Source organism: Vicugna pacos, chromosome 16, assembly GCF_048564905.1.
Source record: "Vicugna pacos chromosome 16, VicPac4, whole genome shotgun sequence".
In the NCBI taxonomy this organism is placed as follows: domain Eukaryota; kingdom Metazoa; phylum Chordata; class Mammalia; order Artiodactyla; family Camelidae; genus Vicugna; species Vicugna pacos.
In genome coordinates, this window is record NC_133002.1 from 53,003,633 (window position 1) to 53,024,707 (window position 21,075).

At 45.5% G+C, this 21,075-nt stretch overlaps 1 protein-coding gene and 1 long non-coding RNA gene across 2 annotated transcripts in view; one reads left to right on the top strand and one right to left on the bottom strand.

Annotated features, from left to right (window-relative positions):
• The window catches only part of FAM20A (FAM20A golgi associated secretory pathway pseudokinase), a 40,416-nt gene extending 33,240 nt beyond the window's left edge, over window positions 1–7,176 (bottom strand). Inside the window, exon 1 of the mRNA XM_031685650.2 lies at window positions 6,131–7,176. Coding sequence (XP_031541510.2) covers window positions 6,131–6,537 — 407 coding nt within the window. The 5' untranslated portion in view covers window positions 6,538–7,176. The remainder of the gene's footprint in view (window positions 1–6,130) is intronic.
• Window positions 5,142–21,075, top strand: part of LOC140686186 (uncharacterized) — a 113,622-nt gene continuing 97,688 nt past the window's right edge. The window contains exon 1 of the long non-coding RNA XR_012059799.1: window positions 5,142–5,817. This is a non-coding gene — a long non-coding RNA (uncharacterized lncRNA). The remainder of the gene's footprint in view (window positions 5,818–21,075) is intronic.

Genomic DNA, 21,075 nt, shown 5'->3' on the forward strand with positions numbered 1-21,075 from the left:
CGAAAGCCTCCGTCAGCAGAATCCACAGGCTCTCATCAGCCTCCAGTTTAATGAATAATCACAGGGAAAACACAGGTCAGCACCTTCCAAGGGGTGAGCAGGGGCTGCTTTGGCTAAGTCAGGGTCGCTCTGTGACTCTCCACTTCTCTCCAATGCATGGCTTCTTGGCCGTTCTTCCTTGGAAAGCTCAGGAAGCTGAGGAAATTCTCTCTTCTTGGCAAATGACATCTTCTCAAGTTTCCTCTGGGGCTTTTTTCTTTTTCCTTTTGAAATTGATTTTGTTTATGCTACTGCAATAGAGGGAGCGCCCGGGATCCAAATTTCAGAATGTCTTGGTGGGCTGGTTTCACCTTAGACCTTTACAGGGAGGGGTGGACAGGATACCGGTGGGATGATTTAAAAGTTAAGATTATTTGTATTCAAGGCCTTTTATTTTTTTCATAGGAGTCAACAGACCATCGGCTAACAGCCCCCAAATCCTGGTGTCTTCTGTTCTCAATTATTTGTCCCACAGATATTGACTCTGGCTCTCCTCAGTGGGAAACCACGAAACAGATGTATTCGTGTGACCACGTGCAAGCTGGGGTATTTTCATGCCAGGAGCAAGTGGCTCTTCATGCTGACATGAAGCTCCAGACAGCTGTTATGAAGCTGGTGGACAGTGCACAGTCATAACAACACGCTATGACATGGAAAGGATGCGTCTGGTCAGGGAGGGACCAAGGTGAATGGAAGTCGTCAGAAAAGCCTTTCCAGAAGAGGAAAAGCAGGGACTTGTGGACATCCAAGGATGCAGAACAGTGGAGCTGGCGCTTAAAGAGCATGGATTCTGGAGCCAGGCCCTCTGGGTACAAAGCCTGCCTGAGGTTTGTGCTAGCTGCCTGACGTTAGAAGGCAAGTTATAACAACCTTCTCGTCCCCCGTTTCCTCTATAAAACGAAGGAAGCAGCAATGCTGAATTCGTTTTCTATGCTGGGCAAGAATGACCACCAACCTGCTGGCTTTAAACAACACCCACTGATGAGCTCCCAGGGCTGTAGGTCAGAAACCCAGCTTAGTGTGACTGAATTCTCTGCACAGGCTTTACAAGGCAGAAAGGAGTTAAGTCATTGGCTCGGTTGAGTTCTTGTCTGGAGATGCTGGGGAGCCAACTGCTTCCATGCTCATTCTTGCGTTTGGCAGAATTCACTTCCTTGTGGCTGCAGGACCGAGGTTGCCGTTTCCTGGTTGGCTGTCAGCTGGGGGCCCATCTTAGTTCCTGAAGGTCACTCATCTCCCTCGTCACATGGTCTCCTCCATCTTCAAGTCAGCAACGGTACACCCAACCCTTGTCAGACTGAGTCTCCGACTTCCTCTTCTTTGACCAGCCAAAGAAAACCCTGTGCTTTTAAAGGGCTCAAGTGATTAGATCCGGCATACCCTGATAATCTCCCAAGGTCAACCAACCTTAGACTTTACTTACATCTATAAAATCCCTTCACTGCAGTTCCTAGATTAGCATTGGGTTGGACAATAAGGAGAAGCTGTGTGTACACCAGGGCCCTGCCTCTAGGAGGGCCGTCTTGGGATCCTGTCTACCTCGCACACCTGCTTTTAGGGAAACTGTGAGGCCTGAGTTGGCCAGTGTACGTAAAGAACCTGGCACTTGCCCAGCGTCTTTTAGGTGGGAGGATTTGCATGCAGAGAATTAGAACCAGTTGAGTTCCCCAATGGATGAGAACTTGGTTGGGGTAAAAGGAGGGTGTTTGGCGTTGGGAACAATGAACATCCTCCCATTCTTGGCCGAGGGGCTTCATTTTGATGTAACTAGGAACAGGAAGTGCCTGTTGTCCTTGGATGAACAGCTCTGGTCTCCCCCCATTTAGATCTTTGCTGTGGTAATGGCAGTGAGGACTGGGCTTTGGAATGAGGGAGAAGGAACATGAAAACGGCCTTTGGATTAGCCCTCTCAGAAACCATCTGCTTGGAGCTTTTGACCCTGAGAAAAGTGGAGAGGTTTCCTCCAGCTACAAGTCCAGGGATTCAGAAACCACTAAAATAATAACTTCTCCCAAACCAGCCAAGCAAGGCTTTAATTGAGAGAAAAGAGAGATGGACGTCCGGATTCCCACTCCCTCTGCGAACCACACACAGGTTGTGGCTGAGGTCCTTCTTCCAACCCAGGGAGGTCATTTCCTTTCTTAGCCTGGCATCAATGGGGGAAGAATCAGACCAGGGGCCAAGGCCCTGCGGACTCTGGGAGAAAGACCAATAGCCAGCATCCACGAGCAAGAACCTGGACTTTTATCCCCTCTGCCATTTGAACTCCCTGTTCCCAATAAATCTGTGCTCCAAGCGATCTGGGGCCAGCCTGAGATAAGCAGGAAAGAGAGAAAAAGGAGGGAATGAGAATAAAGAGATTTTACTTTTCGTTCCACAGATGCCACGGTGGGGAGATTTTCCTCCAAAAATTCCTCGATGAGACCATTCCCGTGTCCAGCTGAGTTCTTCTTCATCTCTCTGGCTCTCTCTCTCCATCTCTTATAACTGGATGTTCTCAAAGCTTCCCCGGAAAAACTTGAGCCAATTTACTCCCCTTGAGCAACTGTCATTTTTGCAAAACTGCACTGTCTCTTTGCTGTGATTTTTCCAAGAGAGACTCAGGGCCAGCCTTCCTTCGGTGACGGCAAGTAGGAAGGAGGAGAGGGAAAGACAGGAGCTCCCTATGCAGGGAAGATATAGCTCAGTGGTAGAGCACATGCTTAGCATCCATGCGGTTCTGGGTTCAATCCCCAGTATCTCCATTAAAAAATAAATGAATAAACCTAATTACCTTCCCCACCAAACAAAACAAACAAAAGACAGGAGCTTCCGATGGTGGGGAAAACACAGATCTACACACGCGTGTTTGCGCGCGCTTCTGAGAAATGCTGAATCGGTCATTGCAGGAAAATATAACCTTCCTGACACTTGAAGATGTCTCAAGAAAGAAATGCAGAGAGTAGAGAACTCACATCTGTGTTGTAGCTGCTTCATGACCTTGTTTGACCTTGACTGTCAGACCAGAGGGTTACAGAGGAACTGACTGACCAAAGATATGCGGGCACTCGGCCAGGCCAAGCAGACCAGTTTTGACATGTCAAAGGACAGATGTCCTCTGGCTTGGGCAGCCTCCGGGCAAGGAAGAAACTCAAAGTTCAGCCTCTAGATATAAGGGTAGCAGCACATGAACTTGGGCTCCAGGTAAGCCCTGCCTTCTGTCATTACTGTGAAAGGCAAAGGCTTTGCCTGGCTTACTGGTTTAAGTCCTGAAATAGTGAAGCCCCCATTCCCCTGGCTCCCTGGGCCCCCTCCTCTTCACTATCCAAGACAGGTGCCAAATGCGTCACCACACCCAGTGGAGGCTGGTGTTGGATCACTTGGCTGTGATCGGTGGCCGATGACCCGAAACATTTTTCCCTGATTACCTTTTTAGCTTGGATTGTGCCGCACTTAGTTCCATCTCGAGGGGGAAAAGAGGGGAAGGGAGGCAAGAACTGCTGGTGGAGGGGGTCTGCAGGCAGCCTGAGCATCAGCACCAGGATAGCCCGCCCTCCTCACAATGTGTCTCTTGCATGGTTTCAACTTAACTAAATATTGACTTCCGATGAACAAATATTGATTGAGAACCTGAAACATTCAAAACAGTGTAGAAGCTCCATCTTTCACTGAAATCCAGAAGGAATGTGCTGGGGGTGGGAGAAGACGGGCCGTGTCCTCTCTCCGACTGGTAATGAGCTCAAGTTGTAGAAAGACACTTTCCGACTTCATACCATTACTTATTAGCGTGGTGGCAAAAAAAAAAAAAAAAATCCGGTCACTCAGACTAATGGGCTCCTCTGGGCAAGTGGTGAGGAATGCTGATTTAGCTGTTTCATTACCTGCACTCCTCCTGGTGTGGCAGATGGTTTGCGGATACAATTATTTTGGATGGCAGCTAACGTTAAGCAATTATTGGCATGATGGCATCCACATATGTCTATAAATCCTTGGTTTTTAAACCAAGGTTGGGTTGTGGCTACAAACAAGGTGCGGGGGTGGGGTCTTGTCTGTGCAAGAGAGAAATAATTAGCGAGGTCGTTCCCTGTTTCTCCCTTTGCTGTTCCTTCCAATTGTCTGCACTGAAATCTGGAGCCTTCGGTGGCCCTGCACATTGTGGCAGGTACTTTCACCTGTCCTCACATTGTCAGGACACTCTCTCACTTAAAGTAATGAGTGACCGTCTCTCATGATGGGACTCTGAGTGATTCAGACTCACCTTGGCTCTTGAGTCTTCCATATTCCGTTTTTAACCCTGATCTAAGCAACCAGCACATACTTATTAACATCCTCGCCTTGATCTTTATCGTGCAGTTTAGGTGAAAGTAGGATGTCCTCTGCCTCTGAGGTTCCGTTCTAACACTCATAAGTGCAGCCCCCCCACTCCTGTTACAGCCCACAAACCTCACTTGAGATCCCAAGTATTCAAAGGAAGTGATGAGTTAATATCACAACCATCACGTTCAACCGACCACACAAAACTACTCTGTTACATTTGAATACAGCAAGGTCACCAGCCCCCGTTGGCCAATCCTCTGTTAAATGACCAAGATCATTCCTTGTCAGTAAATGTGTTTTTCCGCCAGATAATGGTGTAGAAATCGAGCTCAAAATCGACTGTGGGGCAGACTGGTGAGAAAGATTTTTGTTTCTCTGCCAGAATAGTCCCTTCCACTTTCCTTAAGGACGAAAGTAACATAGGGAAGTTTATGGTCACAGAAATGTGACTATTGATCTACACTGACAAAAGCAAGTGACTTTTCCCACGGTCCCTCCTCAAATCCTCAACAGACTGTGTAGCTGATTTTCTAATGGCAAAATCTCCTCGTTCACTGATCCAGACTCCCACGTTACTGATGAAATAAAGGTAATATTGAAAATGACAGTGTCTGAGAAGCAAACTCAAACTGCCTTTTTATTGCATCCAATTAGCAGTAGAATCAAGAACCACTTTATTTCTAATATAAAATCATCAGCCGTAGAGTTGCAATTGAAATTCACCAAAGAAACTTCAGTCAATAACTCAATTTATTCTCTTTTCACTTTCTGAAGACTGTCTCCCCCCACCCCCCACCCCAGGTCATTCTCAGCACTGCAGAATAATGAGCAAACAGTTAAACTGGGCTAGGACTAAATTTCCAGCGAGATTTATGGTCTCCCTATCTTCCAGAGGGACTATAAAACCAGCCGATGACATCTCATTTTGAAATATCTTATATTAAGAAAAGTGATGGGTGTGGTCCAAAAGCAGACTCTGGATGTGAGTGATCTTTAGGCAAATCTATACTTCAAAACAGTGGTAACTCAGATGAAGGCCTTCTGTCTTAGCGAGGGATCTCTGTACTGACCATTCCCCCTTCTCCAACACCGTCCCTCCCCTCCCTTTTACAAAAAAAATCCTTCTTAATATTATGCTAATGTTTGGTACTTTGTTCCTCTATATTTTTGCCTTGGATTTTAAAAATTCCCAGGTAGATTTTTTTTAACCTCCTCTGTGAAAGCATTAAGTCTCAGATCCAAGTCAGCCCAAATCGCCACGATAATACAACTGCCTTCAGGTTGTAACACTCACCAGAAAGGGACAGGTCACGTTTAAATAGAACAGAGTGGCGACCACGCACTTTCGGGAAACTGACGGTTTACCTTCCGCCCCGGGCTGACCTCTCGTGATCTCTGACCCCGGGGCAGAGGAATAAGCAGAGGGAAAGAGCTGGGCATCAAGGCGCAGCCTCGGGTTCTGGAAGGCACCCTGGTCCAGAGGTAAGTGCTGGATTCGAACCAGCTCTCTGTTTGGGCACCTCGTTCTGGAAAACCGAAGTCGAGCAGCGGCTTTGCACGTCAGGACCAGGAGAAAGAGGGGGGGACAGAAGTGGGGCTCAGGAGGGGACACGGAGCTCGGGGGTGGGGCGGAGACCATTTCTTCCCTGTGCTGCTGCCTAGAAACTTTCTCTCCCGGAGGTCTGCTCGGTGGGCTCCGGGGTCCGCAGCCGCGGGCGGGGGCCGGGCGGGGCGCGCGCTCGGAGCCCGGCGCGGGAGCCGGGGGGCTGGGGGAGCGCCGCGGCGGGGTCCTCACCTGTTCCAGCGGGCCACCTTCCTCCGGTAATACCGCAGCGCCTCCTGGCTGGCCAGCAGCGAGTCCTCGGGCCCGAGGAGCGGCGGCTCCTCCGGGACGTTGTACAGCGGGTGGGCGAAGAGGGCCCGCAGCTTGGAGCCCGGGCCGCGGCGGCGGCCGCCGGCGTCCTGCTCAGCCCGGGGCCGGGCCCGGGAAAAGTTGTGCGCGGCCGGGTGCGGGGCCGAGGGGGCCGCGGCGGGGGCCGGGCCCGGGGAGGCGGCGCGGCCGGCGCACGGGCAGCCCGGCGGGCGCTCCCGGGGCCGCAGCTGGCGCTGCACCTGGGGCCAGAGGTGGAAGTAGAGGTCGGCGGAGAGCAGCGCGCCCAGCAGCAGCAGGGTCAGCAGGCGGTCCCGGCGCAGCCCGGGCATGGCCCCGCCGGGGCGCGCGGGCGTCTCTGAGGACCCGGGCGGCGCAGGAGTCCCGCGGGCTGGCGGGGGTCAGCGGGGCCGAAACGCCCACCGCGCGGGGAAGCCCCCCTCCGAGAGGCGTCGCCCTTGAACTTGGGTACCGGGTGCAGAGCGCCCGGGGGCTCGCGGTGTGGGCGGGTGTGCCTTCTCCGCGCCAAGGGGCCACCGAGGATGGTGTCTCGCGGGCCCCCGTTTCTCGCACCTTCTCTCCCCCGCGCCCGGCCGCCCGGGAGCCCGCGGCAGGTGGAGGATGGGGGCGCGGGTGTTGGCTGCCCTCCGCGGGCGGCCGGAGTGCAGGGAGCAGGCGGTGGCGCTCGCCTCCCGGAGGAGGAAGGCGGCTGCGGAGCCTGGGGCGTCTCTCCTGAGGATGCTGTCGCTCCGCGGCTGCGGCGACCGTTCCCGCGGCTCGTCCTGCGGGCGGCGGGGACGCCCGTGCCCCCGGCTTCTCCGGGCGAGCTGGTCTGCGAGCCCGACTCCTAGAGGCGGGGGTGACGCCGGGCCTTCCCCGCCGGGCCGGGCGCCCGCACCTCCGCCCACTCTCCGCTGGCACCTGCCTCTGGCGCAGCTCGCCTGCCAACTCCGATCCCTCTTCCGGCTCTGCCCTTCCACCTTGTCACCCAACCCACTTCTCACGCCCTTCCCCCCTCGCCCCAGGCCTCCTACTTGCTCTGCTCAGGGCTCAGGCCAGAAACTTTGGGGGGACTCCAGAGGGGTGTGTGTGTGTGTGAGAGAGAGAGAGGGAGAGAGAGGGAGAGAAACCTTTGATTTCCATGTTTATTTTCTAGAAAAAAGACAACTCCCTGAAAACCTTTGTCCTGTAAGATTTGCCAGATGTGTGTGTGTGTTCTTTTCTGCATCTTCCCACAGAGCATCTACTAGACCCGTAAGGACTACATGTCATGTGCTTGGCACGTAGTAGGCACTCAGCAAACACCCACTCGGTCAATGAAAAAGTTTGACCTTTCAAAATAAGGCACCAGTTTTACCTAGAATCGTGGTGATTTCCTGTTTGGATAGAGTTTGGTTCCAACTGTGCCTGCACTCTACCAAGAGGAAATTTTCCTTGCGGTGAAGGAGGGAGGGTCCTCCCAATGACCCCACTCTGAACTTTGGCGTTTAGCTTGGTGTGAACGCGGTCCACCCAAATGAATCACTGAAGGACGGGTGTTGGGCCTTCTCCTGATATCCCATGGGGTAATTTAGGCTCCCCCACCCCGTTTTCCTTTTGAGGAAAAAGGAGGGAGGGGCAGTGGCCCAGCCCTGAACTCCTGGCTCCTCTGTTTAATGAGCTGTTGGGATGGTGAAGCGCAAATCTGATGGCGGAGGCAGCCCCACCCTGCTGAAAGTTAAGGAAAATGCGTCTTCGCCACGAGCTGCCTGCCCAGACAGCAAAGCCTCCCTTGTCTGCGAACCCTGCTCTTTCACCCTCTCCTTCCCTTACTGGAGTCAAGAACCCGCAAATACACTCTGACTTGTGGGTTCAGAGTTCTTCCCCACTGTGGTTCCGTGGGAGATTCTTGTGGCCTTTGCCATCCCTCACCTGTAAATGAAGCTAATAATAGAACCTACCCCATGGGGTTATTGTGTGACTTTGGTGACTTAAAGTATGTAACTTGTTTTGAACAGCCCCCAGCACAGAGCTGAATAAGTGTGAAATATGTGTTTGCTAGAAATAGGATTGCTTCCTGGCTCCTGGTGTACACTGGGATAGGTTAGAGACTGTTCCTGAGTGGGACAAAAATAGAAAAGTACGGAAAAGGAAGGTCCCAAAAAGGGACCATTGTCAGGAACACGATGTAGTGGCCTGAATGCCCAGTCTGAGTGAGAAATCCCAATATAACACTATTGCCAGCTGCTTCACTCAGCTGGGTGTGGTGGTGGGGTTTTTAAGCTCTCTTGAACCACCTTCTTCTTTTTATCTGGAATTAAATTCTAGCTGGCCTCCCGTTTCTAAGAAACTTGGCAACTTCTGACGTGTCTAATTAGGCATCGTGGCCAGTGGATGCAGGAGCAGGCATCATCGGTGTTGCATCTGCAGTAACTATGAGGCAAACTGCTTTGCATTTCTGGGCTGGCAGAGTTCATGGGCAAGAAGCCATTGCAAGTCTTACGACTTTAACTCTCACCTTCCCGAGGGGTTGCATGGAGTCCTGCTCTCTCAGGAGACTCCTTTGTGTGACCTGGATTCAGGAAACAGTTACCCCTAACTCAGGTAGTGATGATCGGAACATGTCTTCCCTGCCCTATAAAGGTAAGGGCAAAACTGCAAGTGGAAGTCAGAGATGAAGTGTGAGTAAGGTCGGAGCAGGAGAGTGGGAATCCTAGAGGCAGAGCTGGCCAGTCCGATGCCTCTGTCCTCAAGGTTTGTCTAAATCTCTCCTTCCCCCTCCCAGAAATGAGCCCTCCCCTCCTGCTCGTGCTCTGGCTCTCCAGGTCTTGGGCCGTGGCTTCCTCACCAGCCTCATCTTCATCCCCTCAGTTCACACCTATGTCTTTTCCAGCTGCTGTTTACTAGGTCCCATTGTTCTGTTTCAGGCCTCCCATTGCAAAGCCATCCCCCTTTCCATTTCTCCTGCTCTTGAATGCATCTGTTTCTTGCATCGATTCTTGGAAACAGCCTCCTGAATGTTCTTTCTGCTTCCAGTTGTGGCCCCATTTCAGTGCCCATCTCGTGTTTTGATATAATCAAAACTCCTGCCAGAGGGAGCTTTCTAGCGTACAGATACCACGATATTCTCCTGTTGAAAAGCCTCCACAGCCTCTCACTGCCTCTGGATTAGGCCACTCGTGATGTGACTCTTCATGGTTTGGCTCCTGACTTCTTTTCCAGCCTCATCTCCCACCTCTTCTTTATGCGCCCCCTCAGTTTTCACCCCGTAATACTTTCTGAAGTTCCCCAAGTGTTTCCTGCTCTCACAGACATGCCTTTAACCAAAGGCTCATTGCCATTTCCCCACCTGGAGAATGTCCGTGGTCTACCCACACTTTGGCCGCCCGTTTTATTCTCTCTGTAGCATCAGTGCCATGTGCTCTCTTACACCCTGATAGCTGTTTGCATGCATTCCGACCAAAGCATCGATCATGTTGCGTTTAGTTGTTTATACGTGGTATGGGTTGAATTTTATTTCCCTGCAAAGTTTGTATGTTTAAATCCCAACTCTCAATACTGCAGAATGTGATCCTATTTAGAAACAGGGGCATTGCAGGTGTTATTAGGTAAGACGAGGTCATACTGGAGTAGAGTGGGCCCTTAATCCAACATGACCAGAGTCCTTATAAAAAGGGGAATTTTGCACATGGAGTTATGCACACAAAGGGAATTCCATGTGAAGATGGAGGCAGAGACCAGTGTACTACTTCAACAAGCAAGGGAAGGCCCAGGATTGCGAGCAAACCACCAGAGTGAATGAAGGGAAAATACTGAGGGCAGGGATCTTGGGTTCCCTCTGCAACTGTAGCATCTCGCACAGGGCCTGGTAGACAGTAGGGGCTTAACTATTGGTTGCAATAAAATAACCGCTTTGGACCCTGTGGGAGACACAGAAGAAACAGAAGACATGGTTCCTACCTTTAAGCATCTCTGAGAAACCAAATCTGTCTATACCCATGAGACAATTAAGACAGAGTGCACTGGGCAGATTCAGGTAAACTGTGCCATTGTATTAAAATGAGCAAGACTCCAAGGGCACTTGTGTTTCCTTTCAGTCTAGCTAAATATCAAGCCCTTTACTTCCAGGAATTAAACCATGAAAACAACGGAGTCAACATTTAAACAGGAGAGTTCTTTAATCTGTGAAGGTTACTCTTGTTTTTATCACACACGTGTTCATATGTTACTTAAAACACGACTAGTTGTTTCCTGTCGGTGTGGTTGGTTTCCTACACTAGACTGTAACTCCACGAATACAAGGCCAACATGCTGCCCCCTCCTGTTTCCTGCTTCCATAGGACCCCTGACATCACAAGCCATTGAGCTGAAATGAACAAATTCCTGTAGAATAAATGATGTTTGCATATGTGGGTCTATGTGTGCTTGGGTGGTTTGAAAAAGAGTATTTAAAAAAAAAGAATCTGGACTTAAAAAAATCTGGCCCCAGATAAACATTAACTATTATATTTATTAGAATATCTAAACCTTAGGAATTTTAATGGACCTCTTGAAAGAGCAGTAGGAAAGAGGCATATAATGAAATAGCTATGCTAACTGCAGGTGTGTGTGTCCCTAAGAGTTTTTGCTACTGTGCAGATGCGCGTGAGGACAATGTTAACCTTTACCAGGTAAAGCAGCAGTCAGTGAGGGAGGAGGGAGGCAAAGTACTCTGAATGGCAGGTCCAGATTGGAGTGAGATGCAGAAACCTGATACTGACTTGGTGCTGTACTCATTCGTCTCTTACTCTGAGCTAGAAAGTCCAGAGTTTTCCATTCATAACCAGGACATAATGCCTCAACATAGGCCAGAGATTTCTCAAAGTGCAGTCTGTGGATCCGAATCACCTGGGGCGCTTATAAACGTGCGAACTCCAGGGTTACACCCTAGAGCGAGTGAATCAGAGTCTTTGGAAGTGGGGCCAGGAATGTGCAATTTCAACAAGCCAGTTCTCACCAGCTTATAAGATTCTACACACACTGAGGTCCAGTTCCGATACACACTGGAGTTTGGGAGTGGTTGAGAGGATAACGCTAATGAGAACAGGAGAGTTGTAGATTTGATTCCAAATGGTCCGGCGAGGATGCAATGTCCAGTGCTGGCCATCCAACTAGTGTCATACAGTCATGAGAGCGAGAGGGAGGGGGGGAGAGCGAGAGTTCAGCCCAGTACAATCCATCACTGTCACTGGGAAGCACAAGCAAACAAACAAAAACCCAGACAAGCAACCCCAATGCCTGTTGTTTACAAACAGCAGGCGTGTGGTGTGATCTTGCTGTAAAAAGTCATGGCTCTACTTATGAGTAAATTTCCCTTGGGAAAGTGAATTACCTTCTCTGGGCCTCAGTCTACTCGTCTGAAACATGGAACACAGAATCAAATGATCTCTAAGGTCCTTTTCTGTTCTAAAAAATGATAAATTTACAATTTTTCTTGTACTAGCATACAGGAATCAAGCTCATTTTGCACAACTTTATTTCCGTGTAAACTAAATGATTGAGATGGTACAGGAAGAGGAAGAGCACTGAACAGGGAGTCAGGAAGCGTAAGCTTTGATCCTGGCTCAGTCATCAACTAGCTCGATGACATGGGGGCAAATTATTTAATGCCTCTGGGCTTCATTTTCCTCGTATGTAGAATGAATACTTTAAGTTAGACAATTTCAAAGCCCCCTTGTAGAATTATCACCCTTCACAAATGATGATGAAATATGGATTAAAAACTAAGAGAATTTATTGCCAGCAGGCCTACGGTAATAGAAATGCTAAAGCAAGTTTTTCAGATGGAAAGCAAATGCTACCAGAGGGAAACCTGGAACATTAGGAATGAAGGAAGAGCGACAGAAATGGTAAATATCTGGGAAAATAGAGTAGATTATTTTTCCCCGTTAGAATATGTATGATGGTTGAAAGCATGTCTACATACCTACAGACATAATGACCTACAGTTTCCATACCTACAGACATAATGACCACTACAACATAAAAGGAAGAAGGTAAAGTAACCTATATGCTGGTAACGGTTCTGTATTCCACTTGCAGTGGTAAAATACTAATTCTCAGGAGACTGAGAAACGTTAACTTTGTATATTATAATCCCTAAAATGAACATAAAAAAACTGCATTAAAAACCTACATTAAGATATAATCAAAATTAAATAGATATATTAAAATGGGACCCTAAAATATTCAAATCACACAAAAGAAAGCAGGAATGGGGATAGGGAACAAACAGAAAACAAGTTATAAAATGGTGGATCTAAATGCAAACTTATCCATAATTACATTAAATTAAGTGTCTAAACACTCCAATTAAAAGATACGCCACTCAACAGCAGCATAATGAATATTATTTTTAAGTGTACATGACATTTGCCAAGATGGACTATATCTTGGGTTATAAAGCAAATCTTAACAAATTTAAAAGACTCAAAATCATACAAATTATGTTCTCTGATCATAATAGAATTAGACTAGAAATCACTTACAGAAAGATAACTGATCAATCTCCAAGAATTTGGAAAGATGAACATAATCTCACAGCAAGGTATTTACCCAAATGATTCAAAGACTTACGTGTGTGCAAAGAGCTGTCTGTGAAGGTTTAGAGCACTTTTTATTAATGATTGCCAAAAATCGGAAATAATGCAAATGTCCTTCAATGGGCAAAATAGATAAATGAAGTGTTGTATATCCATTCAATGGAATACTACTTAGTAATTACAAGGAACAAAGTATGTATATGAACAACAGCATGGATGCATCTCAAAGGCATAATGCTGAAAGAGACCAGTCTCAAAAGCTAACATGTGGTTACAGCTGTATGATATTCTGGAATTGGAAAAACTGTGGTGACAGAGAATAGACCAGTGGTTGCCAGCGGTTAGGGCCAGTGACAAAGGTGTGACTCCAAAGGAGGAGCCTGAGCATGTTGTTTACTCTCAGAGCTGTACACTTTTTAAAACTGTGAATTTTATTGGTCATATTATTCTCTTAGCTTTATATTAAAAAACAACATAAAAAAAAAGATGCATACATCTATTCAAAAGAATTTCCAGTCTGCAGTCTGGCCTATAGTAGCAAAGAATTGCAAAACACAAAAAAACAAAAAAAAAAACTCTGTCTATCCACAGAAGAATAAGTAAATACATCGTGGTATGATTATACAAGGGGAAACAGCAGTTAAAAATGAAGGAATTACAACTATGTTTTCTGAACATAGATACATCATCAAGTTGGCGAAGGATAATGAGCATTTATTGATGATACATATGTGTGTATGCGTGTGAGTGTGTGTGTGTATGGTAGTATGACGCTATTTAGAAAAACTGCAAAACTGGCAAAGCAATTCTCGATATTATTTATGGATAAATATAGATTTAGTAAAATTATAAAAACATGTGTGAGAAGGACGAATACCAAATTCAGCACAGTAGTTATACGTGGGATTGAAGTGAGCGCAGTGGGATTGTGGAAGATTATACATGGGGCTTTATTAGTGTTGGTGGTGATTTATCTCTTAGAAGAAAAGATCTGAAGTGCATATTACAAAGTTGAAACTTGACAAAGTTGAGTGGGCAGTATGTGGATGTTGGTCATATCATTCTGCTTGTTTCTGTGCTTAACAGTGTTTCATTAACAACTTGACTTGGTTTTCCCTGCAGCCTCCTATGCTGGGTTATTCTCGCTTCTTAAGAGACGGTTGAGTTAAAGAGCTGGGCTCTGATATTAAGATTAAGCAGGGTCATTAAATTCAGCAGTTAAGAAATGTGCACCATTTCTTCTAAAATGAGATAACATGCCAGAGGGCAAAGAATATGCATAAGAACAATCTTGGCTTACGTCAGCTGTATAATATTGAATTCTATTTTGAATTGGAAGAAATCCATAAACTTTCCTGTAGCTGCTTTCAGATCATGTGATTCTTCTAAGCAGGACTCTTGTGCGTCTGCTGCCCAGCAAACGGCAGCAGACGTGTTTGCGCTGGTTCAGTTTTTACTACCTTGACAACACAACTATTTTCAGAAGGTGGGAAGTTGTGATGTTTTAGGGGGAGGGATGACTTTGGAAAGTCATGTCTTTAAGCATTTTACCTGCTGTTTAGCCACTTGTAACCCATCCCGTGAATTCACAGCTAGTGGGTGAGACAAACATAAACAAATGTAACACAAATAAATATCTTATTCCAGCTCAAAGTTCAGTCTCAGAATATTAGGAGAGCCGAAATAGATAGAAATGACTCTAAAAAGGTTTGAAAATTAACATGTCTTGGCTCAGTAACTTTTTTTTTTTGGTATATATATATGTATTTATTGAAATATAGTCACGTCTTGGCTCAATAACTTTTGAAGGGGTGAAGAAGCGAGAATTACATTACTGAGGTATATGGTGATTAGTGTACTTTCCTAAACGTCCTTGTTACAGGTCCCTCTCTTCACAAAGCCCATGCTTTAGACTCCCACCTCCTCCCGTTTCCCCTCCGTCTTTCATCCCCGCCAACTCCACCCCATCATGCCTATTGTCGCCTCTTTATCCCATCCCACCCCAGTCCTCTCATGATGCAGGGTGACGGGCTCTGCCTTCCTGGGCACCGCACCCCACTCTCTGCCACTCCGTCCCCATCTCCGTATCCTACAGAGCCCAGCCTGATGGAGGTCTGTTAGTTGGCTGGGTAATTAAAGAGTCTTTCCTCCTGAGAAGGAGGATCTCAAATATTTGTATTACAGTATTATAATATTTTAGCCCCCATCAGACAGAATTATACAATTATCAGTCATGATAAACACAATTAACGTTATCATCACTCTCTTCATGCTGTTTTTGTTTATTAATTGGGAAGCAAGGATGAAAGATGTGAATGATGATTAATCATTTTGGAACCAGGCAGGTGATGGTAGCCCCACCTCTGTGCTGAGCTAACCACGCCCTCTTCTTTCTGGGTTGATCTAAGTCCCACATTTCAAAAGCTCCAACTGTGTTCACCCAAAAGCCAGGAAAAGGCAAAGGGACCCTATGTTGTTCTCTGTAGTCTCCCTTTGTTCTTCCCAGGATGGGTGGTGACCATATCTTGTGAACTGAAAATTGGACCTTAGGATCCAGCCCGTGGTTTTGCACATGCTTTGAAAGTAACCTAGTCCTAGAGTAAGACTTACCATATGACCCAGGAATCCCACTCCTGGGCATATATTCAGAAGGGACCCTACTTCAAAAAGACACCTGCACCCCAATGTTCATAGCAACGCTGTTTACAACAGCCAAGACATGGAAACAGCCTAAATGCCCATCAACAGATGACTGGATAAAGAAGAAGTGGTATATTTATACAATGGAATACTATTCAGCCATAAAAACCGACAACGTAACGCCATTTGCAGCAACATGGATGCTTCTGGAGAATGTCATTCTAAGTGAAGTAAGCCAGAAAGAGAAAGAAAAACACCATATGAGATCGCTCATATGTGGAATCTAAAAAAAAAAAAGAACATAAATACAAAACAGAAACAGACTCATAGACATAGAATACAAACGTGTGGTTGCCAAGGGGGCAGGGAGTGGGAAGGGACAGACTGGGATTTTAAAATCGAGAATAGATAAACAAGATTATACTGTAGAGCACAGGGAAATATATACAAGATCTTGTGGTAGCTCATAGAGAAAAAAATGTGACAATGAATGTATGTATGTTCATGTATAACTGAAAAATTATGCTCTACACTGGAATTTGACACAACATTGTAAAATGACTATAACTCAATAAAAATGTTAGAAAAATAAAATAGTGAAATAGTGTAAAGAAAAAATTAAGGATGTCCACAAAGATTTATCTGCAAGAGTGTTCATGCTTAAAATATTGATGAATAGGTAGAGCAAACATATGCGTGATCATAAAACAAAACAAAACAAAAAAGTAACCTAGTCCTTAAAATACAGGAAATACGGCTGCGGTGATCAGGCCCGTGTGCTGAGTCCTCATTTCCTCTTGGTGTTCTAGGTGCAGCCTGTGGTTTCAGGTCTAGATAAGCCATTTCCAAAGTCGGTTGCTCAGTTCTGCTAAGGAAGGTAACAACGCTCGCCAGTAGCAGCCGTGTGGAGTCAGAGAGAAGTTTCAACAGCACTTCCTTGTCACAATGTGTATATGCTTAGTTAAAGAAATAATACATGAATATTTTCTCTTTATATAATATTTGGGCAATATACAAGGCTTTAGAGTAACAAATAGAAGTTCCCCTTCCTTCTCTGTCTTCTCCATCTCATTTCCTTCCCTGAAGACAACTATTTTTGGGTCGCTATGACTCCTTCCAGTACAACACATACGCAGATAATTTTTCCTCTACATTACTCGTAATCAAAGAAATGCAAATGAAAATAATTGACAAGGGATAATTTCTTTCTTAGCACGTCTTCATTGCTAAAAATGAATAAGAATATCCGGAATGGGTTAGAGCTTGGGGAAGTCATTGTAAATGGGAGCAACTCTTCTGGAAGTTAATTTGGTCATGTAAATGCATTTAGATTTTACATCAGCCAAGGTCAGTTAGGAGACTGACGGCGCACCGGTTATTTGAACAAGAAAGATTTGATCAAAAGAATTGTTAGCTAGTAAAAGTGACAGGGCTTCTCTAAAAGATCCAGACGTAGCATGTGCAGAAAAGAAGCTGTTACATCTGGGCTGAGGAAACGTGGACAATGAAGGAATTAAGGACTAGGAGGGTGCTCCCAACCCTGGCCCAAGGTTGAGATTTAGATCTCTTGGAAGATCCTGGGCCTGCCACTGGGAAACCCAGCCACTGGTGGTGAAGAAACTCTCCATATGGTGCGCCATGTTGGTCTCTAGATGTGTCCATTGGAAGGTGAGACAGATGTCAGAGGCCACGGCCAGAGCTGCTGTGGGTGTGTTCGTGTGGCCTGAGAGCGTGTTTGGACCTGGTCTGCGAGGACTGTTCGGTGGAGAAATGGAGGGCTGGGACCCTGCAAGAAGTGTCTTCCTGCCACTACTGCCTGGTGATATTTCTCCAGCACCCTCTGCTGACAAAGCCCCAGCTGTGCCAATGGGTAAAGGAGGCGTGTTTGCAGGGTCCAGCCCCAGCTTCACAAAGCAGGGGCAAGAGGAGTCAGTTTGGCCCGGAGAGAAATGAAGTTGATAACCGGCATGGACTGGAACTCTAAATTCCATTTTTAACAACTTAAGAGAACAATGAAGGGTGTACGTAAGTATTTAGATAAAGAATGGTAGCCCAGGGAAACATACAAGATCCCGTGGTAGCTCACGGCGAAAAAAATGTGACAAAGACTATATGCATGTTCATGTATAACTGAAAAATTGTGCTCTACACTGGAATTTGACACAACGTTGTAAAATGACTATAACTCAATAAAAAATGTTAAAAAAAAAAGAAAATGGTTATTGCAGTATAGGGAAAAAAAAAAAAAAGGAGACAAGCTTAATGTTCCAAAATTGAGAACTGCTCGAGCAAAATAGTGGTTCATCTGTAAAATGAAGCTCTATTTATTAATTACATGAAAAGCAGTTTATATGATTAGGTAAAAAGATGCATTGATAGTAACTTTTACATTATGCTAACCCATTAAAATATACGTATACATTTATTTGTATGAATGCATAGAAAAAGGCTTTGAAAGACTTGGTGTCTTTCTCATCTTCTCCTTTAACTCTGTGGTGTAATGTCTAGCTCACACTTGTTCAATGTATCTTTACTGAACAGAAGTATTAGTTCCTTAGGGCTGCTGTAGCACATTGCCACATACTTGGCAGCTTAAAATGACAGAAATCTGTTTCTCTTGTAATTCTGGACACCAGAAGTCTGAAAGCAAGAGCCATGCGTCCTCTGAAGGCTCTAGAGGAGAAGACCTTTTGTCTGGAGGCTCCAGGCATTCCTCGGCCTGTGGCGGTATCACACACCCCCACCCCCGTCTCTGCTTCTGTCTCCACACGCTTTCTCCTCTCCTTACAAGAACACATGTCATCGGATTGAGGGCCTATCCAATAATCTGAGATGATCTCATTTTGAGATCCTTAACGTACTTGCATTTGCAAAGAACTTCTTTCCAAATCAGGTCACATTTATAGGTCTGGGTTGATATATTTTTGAGGCGAGTGGGTGAGCACCATTCAATCCACTACGTGTACGACTAAATAAATATACAGCTACATGGTCTAGTGGCTTCCTTGGGTGGTAGGATTGTGGATAATCTGATTTTTTTTTTTGCTTACTAATATTTTTATGATTCTTATGCAAACATCTTTATATTATTTTTGAAATAAAAAGAAAGTTAAAAAGTCCTTGGCGTATGACCCTGGAGGGGCTGCACTGGGGAATGCTGATTTCATCATCTTGAAGATGCGGTTGAATCCACAGCTCACAAAACCCCAAACAACCATACCCACTCAGAGAAGGAAATGATCAGAGGGAGTAAAGAAGCTCAGGAGGAGGGGCAAATTCATCACTCAGAGACCTATGTTTGTTTTTATGCCCTGGGGCAAACCTAAAGCACTTGCAGTGGAAAGCTGGATGCAGGGAAGCTGGTGACCAGAAGTCCACACTTCCTTAGCTTCTGGGCACCTCAGGTGAGCAGCCTGGTGGTCTGTGCAGCCCTCACGGTCTAGAGCAGCAGATCGTCTGCAATCTTCCTGCATCACTTTCAGTGCAGACCTCCTCCTCCTCCTTTTCCTCCTCATTCTCATGCTATGATTCATTGATGAATTCCTAAGAACATGTTGCCCCATTAAAATTGGAAGGTCTATGACGTCAAAAGATCTGGGGACGGAAGGCATTTTAAAAGGCTGGCATTTTCTTTTATTTAGAGAGGCAGTCTCTCCAGAAAGAAAGGAAAACATGGCAGTTAGGGCATAATTAGCTTCTAATTTTTCTTAAAGCTCTAGTTATATTTCCAGTTTCTTCTAGCGATTAACCTTCGTTTTTGTTTTAAAGCTTCAAGTTTAAAGCCAGCTTAAAACATGGATGAATATCAAGGGCTGTACTTAAGATTCTAAATGTCTTCTGGGTAGAAGATTTTTTTTAATTAGGTTCATTAAAAAGAAAAATCACCTATTAATCAAAAGAAAAGGAGAGCATTCATTATGACCTTTAAAAATCATTCCTGATTTCAGATTGACACATTAACATTGATGTTAACATGTTAAAATGTCGGTTAAAATGTTATGAGTGAATCATAATGAATGAACAAATACCTGAACTGTGAGAAAATTATCATACTTTTTTTTAACCAGGACAGGGGCTGGCAAATCTTTGTTGTTGTTAAGGGCCAGATAGTAACTATTTTAGGCTTTGTAGGCGAGGTGGGCTCTGTTGCAATGATTCAACGCTGTCATTGTGGTAGGAAAGCAGCCACAGACAATACATAAGCTCCAGCATCTCTGTGTTCCAATAAAACTTTATTTACAAACACAAGTGGTGGGTCAGATTAGGTCCATGGATGGTAGTTTGCTGATCCCTGTAAGAAAACATCAGAAAGTTGCAACAGGATACCAATTAATACAATGCTGGCTGACTAGAATCATCTGCTTTGCTGCTTTCCTTGTAAGAAGGAAATGCCAACATATTTGTAGCTCTCTGTGCTCTTCTTGGAAGATTAACCTGAGATAAATGATGCTTGACGTAAAAGGAAGAAAGAGAAAACGAACCTCTGTCTTTGTGAAGTAAATGGTTAAATTCTCTGAAACAAGACCTTTTTCAATTAATTCTGCTGGCAATACTTCTGACCATTATGTTCTGGGAACAGATTTAATACATGCCTTATACGTTCATCTTACTATACAGAGCTTTCGCCATATGGAGTTATGTGTTGAGTGATGGTGGTTTATGCCATGATAGAGCTGAATCTGGAAAGCAGTCAGTAATGACATACCCAAAGAGGCTTGAATGAATTCTTTTACCCGTGATTTACTAATTCATCCTTGTTCATTTTTACTACGTAATATTTGATGGCAAGATAAAATTTAAGAGGAAGGTAAGGCAACAGAAATGGGCGATATTTTGGAGGGAGTGTTGATGGAATATAGTTATTTATATTCTGGGTTAACAGAGATGAAAAAACAAAACAAAACAAAACAAACAAAAAAAACCCCCAGGAAAGACTGAGTACATTAATTAGGAAGTGAATTGCTTGAAGTAAGGATTCCTGTATTTGGTAATTTGGGTCAGTCGAGCAAATCACTGATCTCCTACCTCTTCCATTTTAATGCTTATTAAATGCTTACTTAATCCAATGGAATAATAGGCACTAACTCATGTAGCTGGCACCAGTTGGGCTCTCTGGGAAGCAAACACTGAGTGCAAAAGATCCATGTGACTGCGAGGCAGATCTGATGGTCTGTGCCAGGCCAGTGGAGAGGTCTGGAGCCGAGCGTGCCTGATGGAGGCTCCTCTGTTGGTGGGACTGTGCACCATGCTTCGCTCAATCACGGACAGGGCTCCCTTAGCTAAGAAGTGATCTTGGCAACCACTGCCTTGCTCAGTTAACCCCCTTGAAAGCTCTGGTGTCTGTCTTTTCACCTTCTGATTCATTCCTCATGCTTTTGCTGAAGCTACTTCTGCCAAATGTAAATCTGATCACATTGTTCCATAGCTTAAAATCTTACACTGCGAGGGCCACGCTCTTTAGGAAAATATCATGGTCTGATGACTCCTCTCATTTTGGCTTTGTCTTTGGCCACTTCCTGCTGTGTATTCTGTGTCTCATCCCTGTTTTTATACCCACATCCATTGTGAAATACTCAGCATACCCAGGCAGAGCTAAGCCTCGTTAAGATATAAATCCTAAATTCTGTCTTACCTGTCTGCACAATGACCCCCCCACCATAAGAGCTCTAG